The sequence below is a fragment of the Dipteris shenzhenensis genome, chromosome 15 (assembly GCF_047967505.1).
Source record: "Dipteris shenzhenensis isolate YYH24624 ecotype China chromosome 15, Dip_SZ_1.0, whole genome shotgun sequence".
Lineage (NCBI taxonomy): Eukaryota > Viridiplantae > Streptophyta > Polypodiopsida > Gleicheniales > Dipteridaceae > Dipteris > Dipteris shenzhenensis.
Genome location: NC_141610.1, coordinates 42,982,777 through 43,005,433, shown reverse-complemented (window position 1 = coordinate 43,005,433; position 22,657 = coordinate 42,982,777). Strand labels below are relative to the sequence as shown.

The window sequence follows — 22,657 nt, the reverse complement described above, 5'->3', positions numbered from 1 at the left end:
CTTGAGATGGGCTTTTAGAGGATGCACCAATCCTTAGTGGTTCAAGGCAAGCCCTTGGTGTTGGTCTTTTCTTTGCTGTAGTCACTCGGGCGTGGGCCCTTGAGCTTTAGTCACTTGCACAAAGGACTCTAGCCAGTACACAAGTCTATCAACATTTCACAACACTCGAGCATAAAAAGCATTGCCTTCAGGCTGAGACATTGGTTGCACTTATATAGGTGACTATGTAAAGAAATGTTGCAAATTGTAATGATTGGTCCATGATTTTTAGGCTGATACTCTTTTTTTGGTCTTTAGCACTTCTTTGCTCTGAAAACTGAATATTTAGCTCAACTAAGAGCAATTTGTTCTGCAGACTAACAACTTGTTAAAAGACTGACATTATTTGGAATGCCAAATCCAGGACAATATATTTTCATATGGGATTTAATCCAACTTAAGCAATTATTAACCCAATCGAGCCAGTCCTCAAATTTTTTGAGTTGTTAATCCTACAAATTCGTCAAGCTGTTTTGTATAAAAATTATCGCTTCCCAGATAGCAAGGCCAGCCACCACAATTGCATGTAGAACTTCCTTCTTTGACATTATCGCCAACAAAATTGCCCTTGAAAGATTAAACTTCCAAGCATACCAAACCTGGGAAGCCATTATCGAGAGTCAGCACAGGTCTTCATTATCCAAAGAATGGTAGTCTTTTAGAATAAATATCAATCCTTTGTAGCAATAAACAGGACAATGCTTAATGTAATTGGATTTAGGTTGCTTAGGCATTCAAGGCATACATGCATCACCAAGTCATCAGTAAATACCATATTGGGCAAGCTCTGTATTCCAAAGTGTTCTAATCTGAAGGCCATCATTGACTCTTGGGTTTTAGAATTTCCCACTAGGCTGCACATTCACGTTTTTGAGATTCGAGGGCTTCCAGTATACTTTGTACCCATCTGTTTCAAGGCATAGGATAACTTCAGAAAGTAAGCTACATCCCAATAAAATAAAGCACAAAAATGTTTAAAATAAGATACACGTTTGCTTGCCAAATATCTGTAAAGTGGCAACAGGCAACAAAGCATCCAGGCAAAACCTTTTAATAACTCATGATAGTCTAGCAACCAAAAAACTATATGGGAGACTAAAACAAGTAAAGCAGAAAGCCTAATCAGAGTCAATGGAAAGTGACGGCCAATTATTATGGCTTTGGAACCAACCCCCCCCCCTCCGCACCACACTCTCCCTCTCTCAGCCTACAATCTCTCTCAGCCCACCCTGCCTGACCATCCTCTTCCCCCGTTGCCAGCAGGTCCAAGACTGTCCACCGGTGTTTTGGGAGCCACAGCGCTTTCTGCCCAATCACAGGGTCCCATAGCAGTTGTAGACTGCATCACAAACACCCTGGGCCTGCTCAACTGCTCCAGGGGGCACCCAAGACCCGACATGGTCATCCACCTGCCCAGGCAATGACAGAAACACAGTAAATTGAAGGGGATGTATGTCTGCTTGCTGTAGCACTACCACAGCAGAAGACTATGTCCAGGAATCACACAATGCTTTAAAAATCACACTTCACTGTCTTGTGCACACAAGAAGTAGAGACACTTCAAATCTGGGAGAGAATACAATCAGATCTACAGCCAAAAGGACAATGTATTGATATAGAAACCGAGTACCAAATCTGTTACAAAGTGTACCAACATCTACAGCAGCGTGTCACTGAGGTATGGCACCACAAAGAGCTCCATATGCAGTACCCTCTGCTGTAGGAACTCTTCCTGTTCACCGCAAGGCTTCAGTAGCTCCAAGGTTGAGTCCACCTATCCACCCTTCTACCTGTGTGTAGATCTGCTCTCCTAAGTGCTCTTGGAGGTACACGAATGCCGCCCTGACATAGCCCAAATTGGCCTTTTATAGGCTTGGAAGACCCTGGCCTGGCCGACCTGAACCCTACAAACCAGCCGAGCAGAGACTGGCCCTACTGCTGACGTGCAGCAAACGGTACCCTACCACATGGCAGCAAGTGTATGGCCAACCATATAGTTGTATAGCTACCCGTAACCGACTGCACCTGCTGCCTGTCTGCTATCAGCCGACTTATCTGCAGCTGCTGTAAACCAGCTCCAGGCCTTTGAATGGCCATGTATCTGCCCTTACCTTCTGTCCTGCAGTTGTACAGCTGCTGTACTGATTTGTTGCCCATGCAGGGCCTGTTGCAGCCAGCTGCACTGCTGTATCTGCTTCCCACATGGCAGCCTGTATGCTGCCCATGTGTTAGCTCTCTTCTTCCTCAGATCTGGCCCTTCTCATCTGCCCACGTGGCTTCTCTCTGACCACAACCTGCCAGGACCAAGGACACGGGCAGAAATCTTGGACTTCCAGGAGGATGCCTTTACCTTGCTAGATCTTCGACTAGGAGAATTCAGCCGTAGGCCAGAGGACACACATACTAGATTTTCTGTCATGCATTATGGGAGATATCTGCTACACATGCACACTAGTCATGAGCTGCTCATCTACAATGGATAACAAAGGTGGCCAAATATACATGCTGCCTGCATGGAGGCCGCCAGTGTAGTGGACTACATGTGATACCCTACCTTCACGTTAAGGTTTTCTACCTCATAGTACACCCTCTGCAGACCACAAGCCCCCATCCTTCAATCTAACGATCCCCCACTCTATAGAGGACACACATAGGATTACTCCCTGGACCACATCTAGGGTAGCTATCTTGCCACTCTGCTAGAGTACATGGATGAGGAACTGGGCATACATGCTAATGCTCTTCCCCTTACTAATTCCATCCACGTTGCAACACAGTAATCCTTCCCCTACACATTCCAAAACACAAGAAAGCTGCTCAAGGGGTCTATACCTCAAAAGCAACGTTGGCATTCTGAGATCAAAGGAGGACTTTGACCATTATTAGACTGCAAAAGGGTATCGATCTTAGTGCAATGGAAGAAACGACCATTTCTTGCCCTCTAGGAACAAGAGCTTTGTAGTGTTCTGTATAGCAATAATTCCAAATATTTTTGCAGGTAATTGCTGGAAAGATCTCCATGTCCTATAAGAACCCCTGCCTTTGGAAAGCTTACATGGACCCACTTCATGAGTTCTTGACCAACCCATGCCCATCTTAGAGCACATCGCTCGCCCCACCACCTTCGTGCTCATCACCCCACCTCGTTTGACGGAGGTCATCAAGAAACTTCACAATTGCACAGCCAAGGATCAGGAGGGCCTCCAAGCATAGCCAATCCTAAGCAAAGCTGTCTAATAAACCCTTCTGCAAAGGCTTACCGACCTCCTAAATCTCCAACACTATCCATTCACAAGGCAGGGGATCCCATGGATGCAGATAACTACAAGACCATTATTGAGTGTGGGTCCCACTCCTCCATGTTGCAAGACCATGTCTCTAGTCTATCAATGTGGAGCTCAAAAAGCATGGTGAATAGACATCCCCATTTCATTAAAGCGTTGATGAAAACTGCCACGGAAAACCTCGTTGCTGAATGGACTTCACCTCTTACATGCTCATTCAAAGCATGTTTGCCCATCTGCATTCCTAAGGGCTGTCTAGATGGTGCATAAGCATTGCCCATTGCATAGAGTCAATTGTCAAAGGCCTTCTTGACGTTTACACAATAAATCTTTTGTTTGCAATGCTTGGCCTCCTCTACGAGTGCTTGGATGGTAAAGATGGATGCAATGTGGGATAGTCATGTCCAAAAAAGATATGTCTGCCTGCCCTCAAACCATGTTACTATGCAAACACCCTGACGAGAATTTCCAATGAGCATGATATATCCAATCATTACCATACACCCTCATAAGATCTAGAATATGTAAAATCTTACAAATTGAAATTGTTTATTAAACAAGCACAAGAATAAAGGAAAGAAGGGATTTTGCAAGAGCCTTTAGACAAATTATGCACAAAAGAGAAAAAATAACTTAGTAAGCAAAGCTACGCTTATGTTCTCACCAGTACCCAAGCATAAGCTGCCATCTAGGTTTCAAAAGATTCCATGACCAATCATTATCAGTCTACAGTTGGATGGGTCCATGGGGTCCCTCGACTTGTCCATTGCTGAATTGTATTCGCTTGCCATGCTTGTGGAAAACCCATGCGAACTTGACCCAAGTGCATTACAGTAGTGCATGAAATATTTTTTCTAGAAGCTCTCAAGATCTCTTGCCATCCCAGTCTTTCGTAGCTTGACTATTTCCTCTCTGGAAAAAGATAAGGCATGAAACTGCTTGTAAAGGCTTTTGTCTTGTTGCTTTGGATCATCATATGAGCCCCTCCTCACACATATGCTCTACCATTGAAAAACACGCCTTCTTACCTAACAAGAGTTGCTGAAATGGTGTGCATTTCTACCTCCCCCTTTTTCAGAAGACCTCTACAATGATGAAGCTTCCTTCACCTAGATCTCAATCTATAGTTTCAGCTCTTCTAACTTGATATCTTTGAAGCAACAACTCAACCAACAATAACTCGACCACTGAGAGATATCTGTTACAGAAGTCTGTTCAATAAATCTAGGTCTCTTAGGGTTTTATGAAATTTGCAGGCTGCACAAAGACTGGGTAGACTTTGATTGCAAACGAACCAAATGACTTACAACAGTTTTGGTGCTTCAAAATCACATCCTCTCAAGGTATAGAACAATTAGCATATGTGTTTGCTACAAATTATTTTCTACCACAAGAGGTTGCAAATAAACATGTTGCAAGTGAAGACAATTAATTGACCATTTGTCTACTAAGAGAACATAAAATTTTACTGAAATTACAAAAAGATGTTTTGTCCCTTGAAGCGAGAGCAATACAACTATTGAAATGACTCTTCTTTGTTTTGATGTAGCTAGATTAAGTAATCGGTTCAAACGTCGTAACAAACCTTGAACTCAAGATGGTTCCTCTATCTAAAGAGCAAACATTAAAACTCCTTTATCTGTGGCTTGTAATAGGCACAAAAGCTTCGAAGAAGAAAGTCAGAATTTAATGTCTCGTAAAAAGAAATCCCTTCAGAAAAAATAGGAAGAATTGAAGTATATGCAATAACAACATGTTATAAAGAAGAAGGCAAACATTTTATCAATTACAAAGTCGAGGGGAACGTTTCCAAAAATGTATGCATTTCAATAGTTTCAAAGACCAACCTTCTGAAATTTAAACAGGACTTTTGCCTAGAAACGTGCATGATTAATATATGTAAATATATATTATATAAAGTATATGCAAATTTGGAATACACTAATACAGACTTACATTCTATAGATTATATCAGTAATTGTATATGTAGATTGTATTTCAATGCATACTATTCTCTACATCTACTATCATATATATAAGATCCGAATTCCATATAGGTCATGCATAATGTGTTACACAATACACAACCATATGTGTGCGCATGGGCGTGTACGTGTGTCATCTTAATTATCAAAACTTAGAGAGGGAAAATTAAAACTTCAGCAACACTTATTTGTAATCTCTTATTACATACACTAAATAGTAAAAACTAACCACACCCCCCCCCCCTGGCGCAAAAAACAAAAGTAAAAACTAAGAGGAATGTCACGACTCAAGAGTCAAATCAAAAGGTCAAGATCAAGAGTCACATCAAATTCAGGTTTCAATTCTCAACACTTTCAATGCGAATTTCTATAGTCAAGTCTTCTCAAAATATATAAAAAAGTAGACAAGAGTTACTGTTGTTTTGCCAAAAAGCAGGCTGTTTTGCACATTTCTATCAAAAACGTGTTCCTATACATTTCTACCAAACAAAACACGTTTGTTGATGACTGAATAACGAGGGCTACTAACGATGGCAGAATTTCAACGATTTCTATGAATCATGACTTCCCAATCAATCACAACTGATTCAACATTCATCTTCTCCAGAATAAGAAAAATAAATGCATTGAATGTAAGCTCTTTTCTAAAGATCGGAAAGCTTTTAAGGCCAAGCACTTGAGAATGTTCCATTGAGTACAGTATACATTACTTGATTGAAGCGCTTGAAATGGGAAGTTTTATAAAATATATTAAAAACTAAAGAGCTTAAGCATTGTATCTTCTAAGACCTTGCTCAAAAATGAATCCAAACATTTAAGTCAAACCAAGACCTACAACCTTCATTGGAGTCTCTATATGCAAACCTCTGAGGTTTAAGAAGCAAGAAGAAACAAAGGAACATGAGGCATAGTCTACAACATGACGCACGCTCCTATTAATATCATAAGGAGAACATCCCTAGTGCCAAACCCCTAGAACTTCCTTTGTATTACAAAGTATCAGATCCTAATAAGCTATTATCATTTCCATGCATCACTATTCCGTTAGTGTGCATTGATGTGGGTCTAGCGAGTATCACATTATGATATCTAGGAGGTCCAGTTTATGACCCATGTTATGAGCCCTGATATAAAGGCAGAAAAAGAGCCTCAGTCTCTACTAAAGATAGCAGGAATGAAGCAGTACAATTTTGGGCCCAGGACAGACAATCGTGTCCATTTTGCAGAAGCAACCACATGGAGTGGTGCAGCACAATCTAATACGTAGTCCTAGAGTCAGTAGGCCGATTTCAGGGGCACTGTAGGGCCTTCATTAACCCATTCTGTGCCAGTGATCGGACCTTTTTGCAGATCATTTAAGCCATTTTCCACCCACTTAGGTCATTTGTATGCCACTTAGAGGACAAATTCATTTGTAAGTGTGACTAGAGGGCTGGTTCCTCACTTGGGACATCACATAGACGTTACTAAGCATCAGAATCTTGAGCTCATGAGAGAGAGAGAGAGAGAGAGAGAGAGAGAGACCCATCAATGCCTGGATTATCTGGATAAAATATTTTCTTTAAACCAGCTTTTTTTGCAGCAGTTGCAGAAGTCTGTCCAATGCAAGCTGCAGCACCACCCCATGTTGCAATATTGATCAGATCGACCCATGCTCTGCACTACAGACATAATATGGGGAAGCCTCAGAAGTGCAAATAATGCTCAGAGCACCAAGGAACTGAAGTACAGAGAAATCTGCAACTATGTGATATAGTCAGATATATGGCCAAAACTCGTCTTTGGAATGTGAGCTCATCTTTTGCAGTTTTGAGAGCTTCAAACTTACCGAACAGCAGTAGGAGAAGCCAATGCGACCACTGGCGCTGATGTCGCAAGAGAAACAAGTGTTGGATCTACCACTTTCACAGATTCCTTCATAAACAACATGGACGGAGAGATTCAAAATATTTGCAAAGCTTTGTAAAATTCCAATGCCACTGAAAGGTTCTTGCCTAAGACGCATCCAAGGCTTTACTGGTGCTCCCAATTTGCCAAACCAGTATCTCTAAAGAGATGAGTTTACTTGTTGAAATCATTACATTCTAAGTGAGACACTCCATTGAACACAAATCTGGCGTCTCTGCAAAGTTTAGATGATATGTATCTATGTACTCTGCACAACCAGAAGATTTACTTACAGTGGAATATGTATTAAGCCGAATTACTTCAAAAGCGCGTGCTGATAGACCTTTTTCTGCAGCCACCATTACAGACAGCAAACTGTTCTTTTACCCATACAATCTCTTGGGAGTATCCAAGAGTTAAGTCCATATCTTCTTTGAAGCCTTAAACACATGACTGACAAAGACAATAAGGACTTCAGCTCCACGTCACACGTTGAGACCATCATTAATGCCTTTATAATGTTATAAATCAGGCAAGGCACAATCAATAGCAACAGTAACCTTTAAAGACATTACCAAGTTCATTGCTGGCCCTTGCAGATGCTGGATAAAGGACGTTGCCTCTGTCCACCGTGGGCTTGGGCAGCTCTTCTACCAAAGTTTTTGCATTTGCTGCAAAACATATATTCCAGCAGTGTTGGCCTTCAGCTCATCTTAACCTTCCATTCCCTTAATTTTACATTCCTCAAAAAGTATATCTCCATGCCGAATTTTCAGAAACCAACAAAGCATCATCATAACGAAACTTTTATTTATAAAACTTCATGTCCTTGCAGGCATTGTTCCTGATACCCTGGAATCAAGGAAATATTGAATCTTGCACAGGACCTCAGAGTTGCAGTACATTTTGTTTGGTAAACAAGGATGCATCAGAGTGTCTTATAACCTTTCGAAGGTATAAAGTCAACTTGGAGATTTGATCCTAGAACATCCTCAAAAACCTCTGCTGTTCCACTACCAACAACCGCAAGCCTGACCTCAGGAGAACCTGCAGTTCTGTAGCATCAAACTTAAACAGTTAAATGTAAAACAAAGATTTAATTTATGTGATCACACAATGAAAAAGATGTAACTAGATTCTAAAATAAAATCACAAATGACTTTCTTCACTCCACATGCAGCATACACATCTCCAAATAGCTTTAATACTAAATTATAATATAAGTACTGAGTGCAACAGTACTTGAAAATGTAGTTGAAGCATACTGAAGAAAACCCTAAGCAGGGCCACTTCAACTTTTTAGCATCCATCGATGCATAAAAAGAAGATGACTCAACTTCACTAGAAAAGGCTTCCTTCAGTTCAGGCTAAGAACTGCAGATTATTTCCCAACAGGGCTCTACATGAAGAAGGTGCCAAGACCACACAAGTAATCATTTGTACAGCTGAGCATTTTCAACAGATGGAAAACAACAGACCAAATGAAGACATTAATGTACATATCCTAGACTTCTCAGCTCAGGGTTGGATTGGCTCCACAGTTGGCTGGTGAGTCAGACATTTGTATGCTCCTCTAAAAATCTTCTCTTGCAGTACTTATCAACGCGATTCAAGACTATGAGGCATATTATTGGTATTTGCAGCCTGTCTGTAATTTGGACTGTTTTGCATACAACTTTTATTGTCTCAACATCTCCCCTGATGACCTTGAGTTGTTGCTCATCCCCTTCCAAAGGATTCACTGTATCATCCAAAGGATTTACTACATCATGCCCTTCCAAAGGATTTACCATAAAATAGTATATCATCCAGAAAGACAACAACAAACTTTCCCAAATATGGACGAGAAAGATCTTTATCATATGTTGGAAAGTTGCAGAAGCATTAGGAAATCCAAGTGGTAAAGCTTCCATAAAGTTTTAGGAGCATTAGTAAACTCCAATGGTAAAAGTCAAAATAGAAAATCCCATTTTAAGAGCATCATCTAACTTAATCCGAATTTGATGATACCTTGATTTGAGAACAATCTTCTTGAAGTCAACCCATCAGGTCATCCGTTCTTGGTAAACGATGTCGATTCTTGTAATCAACATAGAAGCCTTCTTCTTAGCAAGAAGAATGGGTGCTTCCAAAGGATATTTACAGAGTCAAATATGGCCTCTCCGGAGATACTCCTTAATTCACCAAGCAATTCATCCTCATCTCTCTATCTAAACCTATAAGGTTGCTGGGTACATAGCTCACTGCACGATGTGGTAACTCTCAAGAAAATGCATCAATAAATTCTGCTTTCATACATTTTTCAAGTTGTGCTTCACAAGATTCAGCTTTGAACAAATCTAAGTTTTGAGACAAAAATAAAAATTTTGGACTTCCAACAAAAAGATCCAAAGAAAAGCAAAATATATCATTCAAAATTAGCAAGAATTGTACCACTACTTCAGCAATTACAAGATTTTGAAGTGAAGGTTCTTTTTCATCATGGAGAATGATGGGCAATCATGTACAAAAGCTTAAAGATGATATATTTATAGTCTCATTCTTTCCAGAAAACTGACAAAATTATGAAAGTTGTGTTGAGATCTAGATGTCACCCCCCACGTATGAGCCCCCATATGAGGACACAGGGAAGGATGACCTGAAGCAGGAAAGTGGCCACGTGGGCAAAGAATAAGGCTGCCAGGGCTGAACCAAGAGAGAAGATGATGGGATTTCCATGCCCTACATAAGGGCCCCCAATGGGAGGCTCCCTTTCATCTTGTAGAAGCACTCAAGTCCACAAATCTCCACCAGGAAAGTGAGCTTGGAGTGCATTGGAGTCAGCCCATGTAGCTCAGTTGGGCCACAAGAATGAAAAGGTTGGAGGTGCCAGATGAGAATTACAAGGTGCCAAGGGCCACATCCACGCAGTATATTGTCTACTAGATGTTGGCACACTAAGCACATTTGTATCAAGGTTTGTCCATTTTGGAAGCATTTTATACACACCTTTTTGCTATTCTATATGATGTGCACTTTCTAGATTTGTGTATATGTTTGGTTATACACTTGTGTACACTCGGAGTGGGTCTCTTGATGTGTTGTGTGATCTTGGGTAATAATCTTCCGCTGGGGAGGGGAGTTGGCTACAACAAGCATCTCTCTATTTCCCCACAAGTTGTAGAGTGGCCAATTTCTATAACCCTCGGATAGAGGTTTTCAAACATTGAAACACCAAGTAAAACTATTTCTTGGTTTTAGAAGGTTTTTTGAACATCTATAAAAGATCATGCCAAGATTGTGGCACCCCAAAAGGATGAGAAGTAACAAAGGAAAAGCTAGTCCAGCAATAACATAGAGTGAAGAACTAAATCAATGTTTTCAAACATTAAAACATATGGTTACCACAACTCCTATGTTGAAAAATGTGAATCCTAAGAAACCTTTTGTGGTCGAGATGGATACTAGTGACTTTGCAATAAGAGAAGCCCTACTCCAAGATGGTAGACTTTCTGCCTTTGAGCTTCAAAGAAAGAATGAGATATACTATGAGAGAAAAGAAACTTCTTACTCAAATTATGCACTTTAAAAGTTGAAGACACTATCCACATGGAACCAAATTCATTGCATGCACTTATCACCATTCACTTAACATGTTTGTCAGCATAACCTTCGAGGTTGGAAAGCTCGATGGTTGAACTTATCCAAGAATTTGATTCTCAGATACAGTCGCAAAAGGGAAACTCCAACCGAGTTACCGATGCCTTGATTAGACTTCCAAAACTGAATGAGGTGTTGTTCACAGAGATCTCTATAGTCTTTTATATTTCTCTCCGACGGCATGAGCAAAACGAAAGAATTTGGCAACTAGTTCAGGGCCCACGCTAGTGGTCTCCATACAATTTGGCTCATATTGGAGCAACAAAGAGTAAGATGATACAACAATATTCAATTTGTAATTGTCTCTTGTTGTAACAAGTAAAGTTTGTATTCTCTTTTATTTTGTTACTAATATCCTAAGATATTCGCAAGCAAATTATGTTTGAACATAATGATGTATATATATCTAGATGAATCTAGGAACACGCCTAGACTCATCCTTTGAAAACACAATACAGTGTGTAGTTTCCACCAACGTCATTAGTACCCAATGATGGATGTAGCACTTTAATATAAACATATGCTCTCACACATACATATCCACACACCCACACATCCTTGAGCATCCATTTTTTCAAACTTCAAAGGTCTTCATAGTAAGTGTTGACTACAGTCTAGGGATGAAGGGCAGACTCAACTCTGACAAAGCTAGCACTAAAGGAGGATGCTAATCAAAAAGTAGTCCACCTTTTCCTAATTCAAGCTGTAACTACTTGTTGTGAAGACTATACAATTTCATTCAGTCACAATGTTCCTAGTGTAAGATATCTTAAGCCACATAGAACTTTAGCCTAGGTAAAAATGTCTTCCTATGGCCACACATGAATTTATATGTGGATGATTATGTTATACATGACCAATAGTGACAGTTTGATAAAGCACGACGCCTAAGAGCAGGTGGCATGCTCCATCCACTAGAGATTCCAAATGTCGAATGGCAAAGTATGTGTATAGACTTTGTGGTAATATTTACCATGTACTACTGGGCGACATCACAATATTATATACATAGTAGTTGAGAGACTAACTAAGATGGCTAGATTTACCCCCTTGCTATCAATATTAAGGGCTATGAGCTTGCTAACCTCTTTATTGATCAATCATACAAACTCTATCATTTGCCCAAGATTGTTGTCAATGAAAGAGCTTCAAATTTCACTGCAAAATTTAAGCAAAATTTAAGACAATAATTTTTCCGAAACCAAACTGAGTATGTCCTCATCTAATCATCCTGCATCGAATGGACAAACTGAACATACTCATCATATTATCACAGACATTCTTACAGCATATGTCTTCAAGAGACAATCTGGGTGGGACAGTTATCTTTTACAAATGGAGTTCCTGGCTGCCACTAATCTCCAATACATGGGTGTTCCTAAGAAGCCCTTGTTGAAGCAAGAGCTTCCAAGGTTCGGAGCCTAGGGTGAGACCTCGTACCACTAACTGGCCCAAGAGGGCTCTGGTTTGCATCTCAAGTTCAATAACGCCGAGTCCTTCCTACATCTAGGGCAGGATCACCGTCTGCCAAGCGACCCTAGCTCTATAGTGTTCCTCATACCATCCGAACGATCTCATAAGAAATTATGCACAAGGCACTTGAGCTGACCCACGTAGCCTCTGTAAAAACACTAGCAAGATAAACCAAGCCATACCCAAGAGTACCTGTTTAGCCAATAGGGTTTTGCCTGCTAGAGAGAATTTAGTCGAGCTCCAGTATAAAAGGTTGCACCTCACCTCCAGCACAGGGGTGATCTGTTGCTCTCCTGGATATCAATGCCCACCTGGCAGCCTAGGTATCTCACTGTGTGCCCCCGCGGAATCCATCAAAAGCAAAGTGCAGCCCCACAATCCTGGATCCCCTGAACCTCCTCAATTGCTCTGAGGAAGCCAATTGATTTTATCATGTTGATCCTGGCCCCCGAGGCCAAACAGTATGTCTCTAGGGGTCCCTGGAGCCCTCTAGGCTCTCCACCGTGCCCTCCACAAAGAGTGTCATGTAATCTATGAATTTTAAGTCCAGAAGCTCCCCATGCTGGTGACTTGGAAGCCACATCCCCATGAGGCCTACTACCTGTGAGCGTTTTTTAAATTAACCCAGAGCCTTTGCCACAAAGAGGAAGAGAAAGGAGCGAGAGGGCAACCCAGACAAACTGAACAAGATCTCCCTTGTGTGACTGTCAATGAGCATCTAGTTGGGACTCCCTACATACATAGCCGAAACCCCCCGAATCCATCTATATGAAAAGCCCAACCTCTACATGGTGCCCTTGAAAGGACCACTCCACCCTGTCATAAGTGTTCTCGAAATCCAGAAGAAGGATTGTGATAGGTTGAGACTCCTCCCGGGCTCAATCAACTACCTCCAAAAAACCAAAGATATTGCCCAAGATACAATGTTCCTAAATAAAACTTGTTTGCATGTCATGGAACGATATCAATGAGGTGAGGTCGCAACAGCAAACTCAGGACCTTGGCTAAGAACTTGTAAGTAGTGTCCAACAAAGTGATCACTTTCCACTTGCGAATGTCCGACCTATTCTTCTCTTCGAGATCAAAAAAATCCAACCTCGACTCAAGGACTAGAGTAGAAACCCTCCTAAAAATCCAATTGAAGGGGGTGTGAATGAGCACCTAAAGAAGGACGGTGTCAATTTGTCCTTCTCCCCGAGGCACCTTGTGAGGAGGGAGGACCTTAAGGGCCTCCAAAACCTTCTCCTCAGTGAAAGGCGCCTCCACCTACCTGCTCAAATTTTGAGAAACCACTGTCAAGATATGGGCCCAGACTGCCTCCCGGGTTACAAGGGCCTAGGGGGGACCCTCCTTAGACTGGAACAACTGTCGATAGAAGTCCATGGTCCTCTCTTAAATCTCCTACAAGTTAAGCGTATCTGCCCGCTGGCATCTCTTAATCGCTAGAGCTACGTCCACTGCTAAGTAGCGGCCAGTGGTCTTAAAAAATTGTCTAGTCATCTTTTCTCCCTGTTGTACCCACTATGCTCGAGAAGGGTGATAAGAGAACTCAGCTCGACAGATCTCTATGGCCTAAAGGCTAGCTAGCCTCACATAACAGCCTGCAAGCCACTATGAGACTGGGTCCTACTCTTTGAGTCACTCTGTGGAGTCTAGGTCTCATCTTAGTGCTCTCTCGCACTCTTGCAGAGCATGCTACCGATGAAAACTTGGGGACTAGAGCCCCTCACTGCTCCTCTGGATCACGTCTGCCACCCAACCGCCCTCAGGGCGACTCTTTAGCTGCTGCCAAATCTCCATAACGGCCTACTATACTTCATCCTCCTATAGTAAAGCATCAGGGATATGGACTCCCTTCTGTGGGGGTCCACAATGGGGCTGCTCTAGGTGAAGCACAATCGGGGAGTGATCTAACATCATCATACATGCCAAAATACCCGTGGCACCCCCTCTGTGCATCACCCAATCTCGCACATAATACATGTCAAGACGCTCTAGCAGGACGTCGTGCCTCCGCTTGCCGAAGGAGAAGCGAACGCTACCGAGGAGTCCGAAAAACTCCGCCTCTCTCACAGGTCATGAACCCTGATCGCGAAGATGAATTGCTCCCACGTGCTCCTCTTACCGGCGCTATCCTTAAGGAGAGACTCTGCCTTGCCTATCCTCTTTAAACTCTAGGTGATTTAAGTCATCTCCAACAATCCAAGAGTCAACATCTAGGAGGCTCTCAGTAAGCTGCCTCCAAAAAGCACGACGCTGCTATCAAAAAAGAGGGAAGGGGGAGGGGGTGGGGAATGTTTAGGATGCCAATCCTAAATTTACTCATGCGTAGACCAATCTACACTGCATACCCTGTGATAACCTCGCCCTAATCGTACACATCTAGAGCCAATGCCTGGGAAACATAAATGCATACCCCTCCACTCCCACCTACAGTAGGGGACCAAACTTCAAGGGCCCTCCCAAGCAGAAGGTGGCATCAGCATCTAATATCAGCTGCTCAGAACATGTGCTCCTCAATCAAGAGAAAATTCACTGCCAATCCTACCACAGCCCTCTGCACCTCTTGACGAAGTATCATCTGCCGTGGCTACTTCCGCCCACAATCGTGAAGCTCGTGTGAGTTCCAACTCACCATGCTCCAACTCATTGGGGGGGGGGGAGGAGAACAAGGTTCTCGTATGGGTGGAAGCCTAAGCGACAACCTCAGATTTATGGCTGAGCGCTTGGGAGGGGTATAGTCGCCGTCTGTATGATCACGACTATACCCCTTCCAAAAGGCATGATAGGCTGAGCCTACCTTCTTACCCTGAGCTAGCTAGCGCACTGCTGTAATGACTAATGTGTAACCTACTTGAGCTGAACCTTCGGCCCAAACAAAGCACATCTACTACGAGGTCCAGTCCTTGTCTCTCTATCGAGAAACCCAACTGGAAGATTTTTTGTGTCAACATGGGAAATCCACAACTCCATCCCCTCAGATCCCATCCACTCCTCCATCATGTGGAATATCTAGTCCCTTGTCGTGAGATCAAAAAGCAAAGGGGTCCACTTCTCCTCTCCCATGAAGGAAAAGGTGAAACCCCAAAAAGGAGGAGAGAGGAACCATCTGTATGGTACCCCCTTTCGGGGCTGCAGGATCAAAACAGTCACAATCCAAGGCAATAGGATAAACATTCAGAACGCCGAGGTAGTTCCAGGGTCCAAGCCCCTAGAAATCACTCGGAAGGCGACGCCTCAAACTTGGAAGCTGAGGAAAAGGGGCCATCTAACTCAAACTACTCCGTAGAACTGTAGAAGCTGTGTCCTGCAACAAAGGGGGGGGGGGGAGCAAACAAGGTCCTCCCAAAAAAGGCCAGCCAAAGGACTCAGACAAAAAAGAACTGCTCAAAAACCCAACAAAAGCCGACCTCGCTGGAAAAGGGTCCAGCAGCCAAAAGGACTTGCAGCAGAGAACTGAAGGCTATGGCCTTCAAACAGAGCCCATACAAGCCACAAAACGACCCGTGACCAGACTCGTCAGGGCTCTAGACAGCGGGAGCCCCTCCTAAACAAGAAGAGCAGCACTAAAAGCTGCGCCAACACGCCCAAGTCCGCACTCAAGCCAGAGAAAAGCTCCCAGAAACAGTCGCAACCTGTCGAAAGCTTCAGAACCAGCAAGCTTCCAGAATAGAAACTCCCACGAACAGCACGGCAGGGAGAGGGCAAAGGAAGAGGTGGAGAGAAGAGAGGGGGTGAGAAGAGGCTATGGCAGAGGAGAGAGCAGCAGCATTCACACAGGCAGGGGGAGCAGCGACTGGATACTTTGTGAGACCTTAGACTTCTCAGCTCAAGGGGATTGGCTCTAAGATTGGGTGGTGAGTTGCATGTTTGTATAAATGTACATTCCTTACAAAGTTTTATTCGTGTATATAGTTATCAGTGTGATGCTACGACAAGGGACATAATAGTTGCTCTTGAGCAAAATACGTTTCTAGCTTCTTCATCCAATGAAGAAACACCTCAGGCTTGTGATCTCCATTATACTCAATCATCTGTATCTATTCTTCTCCCACACTAAAAGCCAGCTTGGGATACCAGTGATGTCCATACAACTCCCATGACAAACTGGATGGAGTAGGAGGCTCAACCCTATACCACCTCATATGCTCCTTTCAATCTCTCCCCGGGCTCCTCTCTCTCTTCTTGTTCATGTCCTTCTACATCATCTTCCACTAACGACTTATCAACATCTATGAATCCAACTGCTTTCCTCTTCTCTTCTCCTTCCCCTTCGTTGAACCATGTTTCTGGACTAGCTATCCTTTCTCTTTGACTTTTCCCAGGCTTTTGGCAAAGCTGTGCACATGGTGGAGAACTACTTCTGCAAATCAGTTTGCATTTCAGCCTTAAAAGCATCAAAAAGCTGAAACAATGCCATGGATTCCTTGTCCTTAGCCTGTGGCTTGCATTGGCTGTTTTAAACTGGTCGTTCCTGCTCATCATCAAAGGCAAAAAATCACATCTTGCTGCCATGTCTGACACACTGTTTCTTCTTGCGAGGAGCTGTCTTCTAGACCAAGAGCCAGCTGGTTTCTTTGCACCCTTAACATTCTGGTTCCTTGTGTTTACCATGATGAAGTTTAGGGGTAGCACTAACTCTCAAGCACAGTCACACAATCACACAAACAAGCAATCCTAGGCACGCATAAGACCATTTTCCAAGAGCTAATCAAATAATCCATCAGGAAAGAAGCTTGGCTCTGATACTGTCAGAGTGATGCCTATGATTTCCAGTGAATTCCTTAATTAAGACTAGAACTTAGAATAGCAATTGAGCTAGGAGATGAACTTAACCACAGTAAGGTATGGTTTAGAGACAAACTAAATAAAGAAAAGAGCAACATCGTATGTGATGAGGACCCCCTAACAGGAATCAACTCTTGGCTATGTATTTATTCAATGATACTTGACTTCAAATACAACTGTATTTTCAAAGTTTGGACAGAATCCAACCTACAAACCTATTATATAGCAGTCAACTGAATTACAACGATCCCTCCTCCAAATAGGACTCCAATAACATAAATATCGCTGAAGATCCTCTGTTAAATGTCCTAGATATGTCCAAGAATCAAGACCTATGCAAAATCCTGTGTCCGGTGCCAAAACTCAGCAAGAGTTGTGCTGAGAACAAATTCAGGACCTGATACTAATCTGCTATGTAGAGTCGCACACTCTGCCACATGTATTCCACTCTCGGCACAACAATATACAGTGCCCTAATGTAGAAAAACAATACCAAACACAACTATAATGCCAAATAACCTTCTTCCAGTACCAAATCTGAAGAAAAATCAGCCACAATAGCTCCAAAACCCCAAAACATGGTAAGGTCAACCCAAAACATCCCCATAAGTAAATGGCAACTAGGAACATGTGGCCTGGAGAAAATCGCCTATGATCGCATGTGGTGCAAAACGTTGGCCTAGGAGGTGCCCTGGCCTTCAGCTGGAAAACCCCATGGTTGCAAGATCTCGGCTCTAGTAGTGGCGCACTGCAAGTTATGGCTGCAAACTAGGAAGCTGTGGCAAAATTGTAACCAAAAGAGAGGTTTTTGCCTTAGATATGGATGAAATTGAAACAGGGGGTGGAAATAAGCGGCTGAATATCAGTTGTAGATTGTAGCAAAGGTGGACAGCAGCAAAGGTTGGACAATTGGAAGCTATAAATGCACACGGGTTCAGCAGTGATGGCCCACAAGTTCACAAAGCTGCTCTTAGGAGCAGTCGGAAGTACAAAAGCAGGGCATCGCTCTAGATAGTATTTTGTTCTAATGTGTTTGTTCATGTATTAGTTGAAGATAAGGCAAAGCTAGAGTCGAAAAGCACAAAGTGCATCTCATCAATGTAGAGTTGAAAGGTAGTGTACCATCCGATGTCAAAGAAGATCATGGTGTGGCACTCAAAGGGAAAGAATCTAAGAATCAGCTGAAGGCCATTAGGAAGACACCAAGACTGAGGAGCTTGAACCATGAAAGGAGAGGACCTCACCAAATGGTTAAAGAAGACCCAAGCAGATTAAAGATCCAAGACATTCCAAAGTCTGGCTCCGATGGAATGAGGAAGCCACAAGGGACACATGTGAGGGGCTGAGAGAGAGAGAGGTATAGTTAGGAGGGAGCAATGAGGTCCGGGTGGAGAGGTGCGAAGGGAGCCGTTAGGCAAGCGTAGAGCTGAGGCAAGCCCAAGAGATCCCGTGTACGGGCTGGCTGCTCAGGGAACATGATGGCGTGCAAAAGTGGAGCGCGGGGAGGTGCGCAGCATGCAGGAGCCAGATTGCGGTCTGGGCCGGGAGCTATTCGGGGGGGCCTGGAGGCTAAGAAAAGCACCATCCCCTCCAAGTTTGGAGGGCGGGCTTTTGAAAAGCAGGGCTTTCTAAAAGCCTGCTTACCCACCTTATAACTCGGCCAATTTGCCTCTTACCCCAAGCCCGTGGACCGGGCATGCTTGAAGCCTCTTCACGTCATCTTGTTCGGGAGCCTGTCACGTGGTACGACCTGCTGCAGACGTACGGTACAGCCAAGAGCGGGAGTAGCAGGGTTCAGTGATTCGGGGCTGATCCTCAGCTTCGTACCAGCCTACCTTTTACACGAGTGGGAAGAACAAGAGGAAGTTCTTCCATTCAACAACTGGTACCCGGGAGTGGAAGTCAATCGACAACACCTCCAAGAAGAACTCGACTCAGACGAAGAATGGTCGAGCCCGTTTTTTACGCACCTTGAAGTTAAAGAAAGAAGGATGTTGCTTTATATGCGAGGAGCAGGGCCACACTCGGAATGATTGTCCCAAGTGCAAGAACCAGATGCAAGCGCCGGGACCAAAGCTCCATGCGGGACAAGGCACCAAAGCTAAGGGAGCTAACCAAGCTTCGATGACAGGTATTTCTATAAATGTCATTACCTGCCCACTTTCTTGTAATTGCACTTTTAATAATTCATTATTTGGCCCCCATGACCTTTTCCGAGTTTATGGAGAAGTAAGGGACCAAAGAGTCCACATTCTCTTTGACCCGAGCAGCTCTCACAATTTTGTTAATTACAAACTTGTGCAAAGGATGGGGCTGTCCACGACACCTAGCGATCACACCTACGAGGTGCAGCTTCCAGCTAGGAAGCAATTTTGGAATCATAAGGTCGACGCACTTTCTATCCAGATTCAAGACTACATAGCTGCTCTTACATGCTATGTCACGCACTTGGAACATGTGGACTTGTTAATCAGAAAAGAGTGGTTTAAAACCCATGATATTCGGATTGGATGGAAAGAGCATACGCTCTCTTTTTTGGACAAGGACACCCAATTTTGTATTCAATGTGATAATATTCCCTCTTCTTAGGGTGTTAGAAATCAAGAGGGAATGAATCACTCAAACCTCCACCCAAGATCTCTCCAACTCTTACACACACTCAACTCAGATAGATGATCACAGATGCAACAAACACTCTCTCATAAATAAATATGGATGGAGAGAGAAAGAGAGTATATTCATCCACCAGATGGTGGGCAGAAAAATAGCTCCAAGGGAGCAGTACAAAACACAGCAAAGTGCTGGAGAATATTGATGGACTCTCTCTCTCTCAGCAACTGCTCCAGATCTGAGTGCTGAACACAGCCTTGGAGAGGGGCTTTAAGTCTTGCACTGGATGCTGGAATGAATGGAGGAGTAGGCCTTTTATAGGCACTGCCCAAGCCCCTTGAGTTGACCGACCAGCAGGGTCAGTACCCTGTCTGGTGGCCGACCACATGGGCCCTAGAAAACCGACCAGGGTTGGCCCTGGTCGGTGGCCCTGGTTGGGCCGACTTGGCCTGCCACAGGCCCCTATATAAGGGTGCCCTGTGCAGCCAGTCTGCGCTGCTGCAAGAGCCTCCATGTGAGGCCTAAAGCCCTGTTTTACCTGCTGTTGCAGGCTGCAACCAGCCCGTGTGCTGGTTGCCTATGATGCCGGCATGAGTCTCTCTCTCTCCCCAGCCCTCCTACCTCTCACTGCCCCTTGTCCCCTCAAATCGGGGGCTCACAGGTGGGCACAGTGAGTTTCTAACACCCCCCCTCAATGTCACAACTGTGGGCCAATCCCCATTCGTTTGATGAGGTGCTCCATCTGTTCTCGAGGAAGTGCCTTCGTGAAGAGGTCGGACAAGTTGTCGGCGGTCGGGCAGTACATAAGCTCGATCACGTCGTCGATGATGAGCTCTCGAACAAAGTGGTAATGAACTTCGATGTGCTTGGTCCGCGCATGGTACACTGGATTCTTGGCAATGGCTATGCAACTCTGATTGTCGCACATCAGCACTGTTGCATCCTCCTGACACATGTCCATGTCCTCCAGAATCCACCTCAACCACAGTGTCTCACACGCTGCTGTACATGCAGCTCTGTACTCTGCCTCTGTAGATGAAAGGGCCACTATGGGTTGCTTCTTACTCAACCAAGAGATGGCACCAGATGCAAGTAAAAAACAATACCCTGTTGTTGATCTCCTGGTGTTAGCATCACCCGCCCAATCACTGTCACAGAACTCGCCTAGTTCGATGCCTTTGGTATAGGTGATCCCGTAGGTGCAAGTACCCTTTAGATACCTCAGCACCCGTAAACCTGCATCCCAATGACTCTTCCTGGGAGAAGCAGAGAACTGGCATAATAGCCCAACTGCATAACAAATATCCGGTCGAGTATTGGTAAGGTAAAGCAAACTTCCTACCAATCGTCGGTACAAAGGAGTATCGACCGGCTGAGATGTGTCATGAACACTTAGCTTGAGCCCGACTTCCATGGTAGCTACTGCTGTCCTGCAATCCTCCATCTGAAATCTCTTCAGAAGTTCTCTGCAATATTTCTCCTGTGAAATGAAGATCCTGTCTTTGGCTTGCTTTACTTCTATCCCAAAGAAGTAGTGTAATAACCCAAGGTCAGTCATCTCAAACTCAGACATGAGTAGCTCCTTGACCTGAGAAATCTTCTTGACATGGTCACCTATCAAGATAAGATCATCAACATAGAGGATGAGTACCAATCGCAACCCCTTCTCAATGAACAAGTAGAGGTTTGCCTCAGAAGGGCTCCGACTTAGCCCTATCTTCTGAAAGAATACATCAATCCTTTGGTACCAAGCTCTCGGGGCCTGTTTCAGCCCGTATAGCGCCTTCTTCAACCTGCAGACCTTTAATGGGGACCCTGGATCTTGAAAGCCCGGTGGCTGCTCTACGTATACCTCCTCCTCCAGGGTTCCATTAAGGAATGTGGACTTCACGTCCATTTGAAAAATAGGCCACTGGAATTGGGCAGCAAGGGCAATCACTGTCCGGATAGTAACCATGCGAGCTGTGGGAGCAAAAGTTTCGTTTGGCCAAGCAATACGCCCAGGTCATTCTACTGAAATCATCCACAAAGAGAAGTGAGTACCTGGATCCTGCCCACGATGCTGTAGACATTGGGCCACAAATGTTGGCATGAACCAACTCAAGAGGTTTGCTGGCCCGAAACGAGGCCTCTTGTGGGAACTTGTCCCTGTGCTGCTTGCCTTCTAGACAAGCCCTACAGACATCATCCTTGCCTGTAATTGGTGGAAGTCCATCCACCATCTTCGACTTTGACATTTCAGCCAAGGTTCCATAGCTGACGTGACCGAAGCGCTCATGCCAAAGTTTGGACTTTCCGTTGTCTTCATGAAACAACATTGCACTGAGGCGGTACAGTCCGTTCTCTTCAACTCCTTGAGCCACCATCTGTCCATTTGCTTTAGATGTCACGGTGACCTTGCCATCTTGAAAGAGAACTGCCATGTTGTTTTTGTCCATCTGACTTACAGACAGTAAGTTCTTGCAAAGGTTGGGTACATAAAGTACTCCAGAGATATCCTTCTCCTCACCAAATTAGCCAAGGATCTAGGTTTCTCTAACAATCAAGTCAAGTTCAACCATTTTTAGAAGTCCACAGCCCAGACAGGGCAATCTACAGAAGGAATTGTCCTGGAATGCTGGACTTTTTAACTTTCATGAAAATAATCTGAGTAAGCAAAGATACATAGTGGGCTGCATTATCAAAAGCAGCAGGAAAACAGTCAAGGATCTCTAATTTCCTGAAAAAATGCGCCAGTGAGATTGAAACAAATTGCAGCTTCCTAGTAAAACTTTTCACAAGGAAAGCTGTAAGAGAAGTAATAACTCAGGCTGGCCACCCTGCCCATCACCAGAAGAACATCCCTGAGTTTCATAGCCTTTGAACTATGAAGCTTCCAACCACAGCTCACCTACCAACTGATACATTCTCAAAATGCTACATAGAGCTAAAACTAGCCTTATCAGTTCTCAC

At 43.8% G+C, this 22,657-nt stretch overlaps 1 protein-coding gene across 4 annotated transcripts in view; it reads right to left on the bottom strand.

The window, feature by feature from the left end:
* Positions 1-364: 364 nt before the first annotated feature.
* The window catches only part of HEMD (uroporphyrinogen-III synthase family protein), a 34,553-nt gene continuing 12,260 nt past the window's right edge, over positions 365-22,657 (bottom strand). Inside the window, exons 5-11 of one of the 4 annotated variants that reach the window (XM_087385977.1) lie at positions 8,141-8,250; positions 7,771-7,866; positions 7,489-7,544; positions 7,137-7,222; positions 6,833-6,964; positions 785-946; positions 365-638 (exon numbers count right to left, since the gene is read on the bottom strand). In XM_087385977.1, coding sequence (XP_087242103.1) covers positions 889-946; positions 6,833-6,964; positions 7,137-7,222; positions 7,489-7,544; positions 7,771-7,866; positions 8,141-8,250 — 538 coding nt within the window. In that variant the 3' untranslated portion in view covers positions 365-638; positions 785-888. Of the gene's footprint in view, positions 639-784; positions 947-6,832; positions 6,970-7,136; positions 7,223-7,488; positions 7,545-7,770; positions 7,867-8,140; positions 8,251-22,657 lie in introns of those variants that run through there. The other 3 variants (XM_087385976.1, XM_087385978.1, XM_087385979.1) reach the window with 3 other exon arrangements.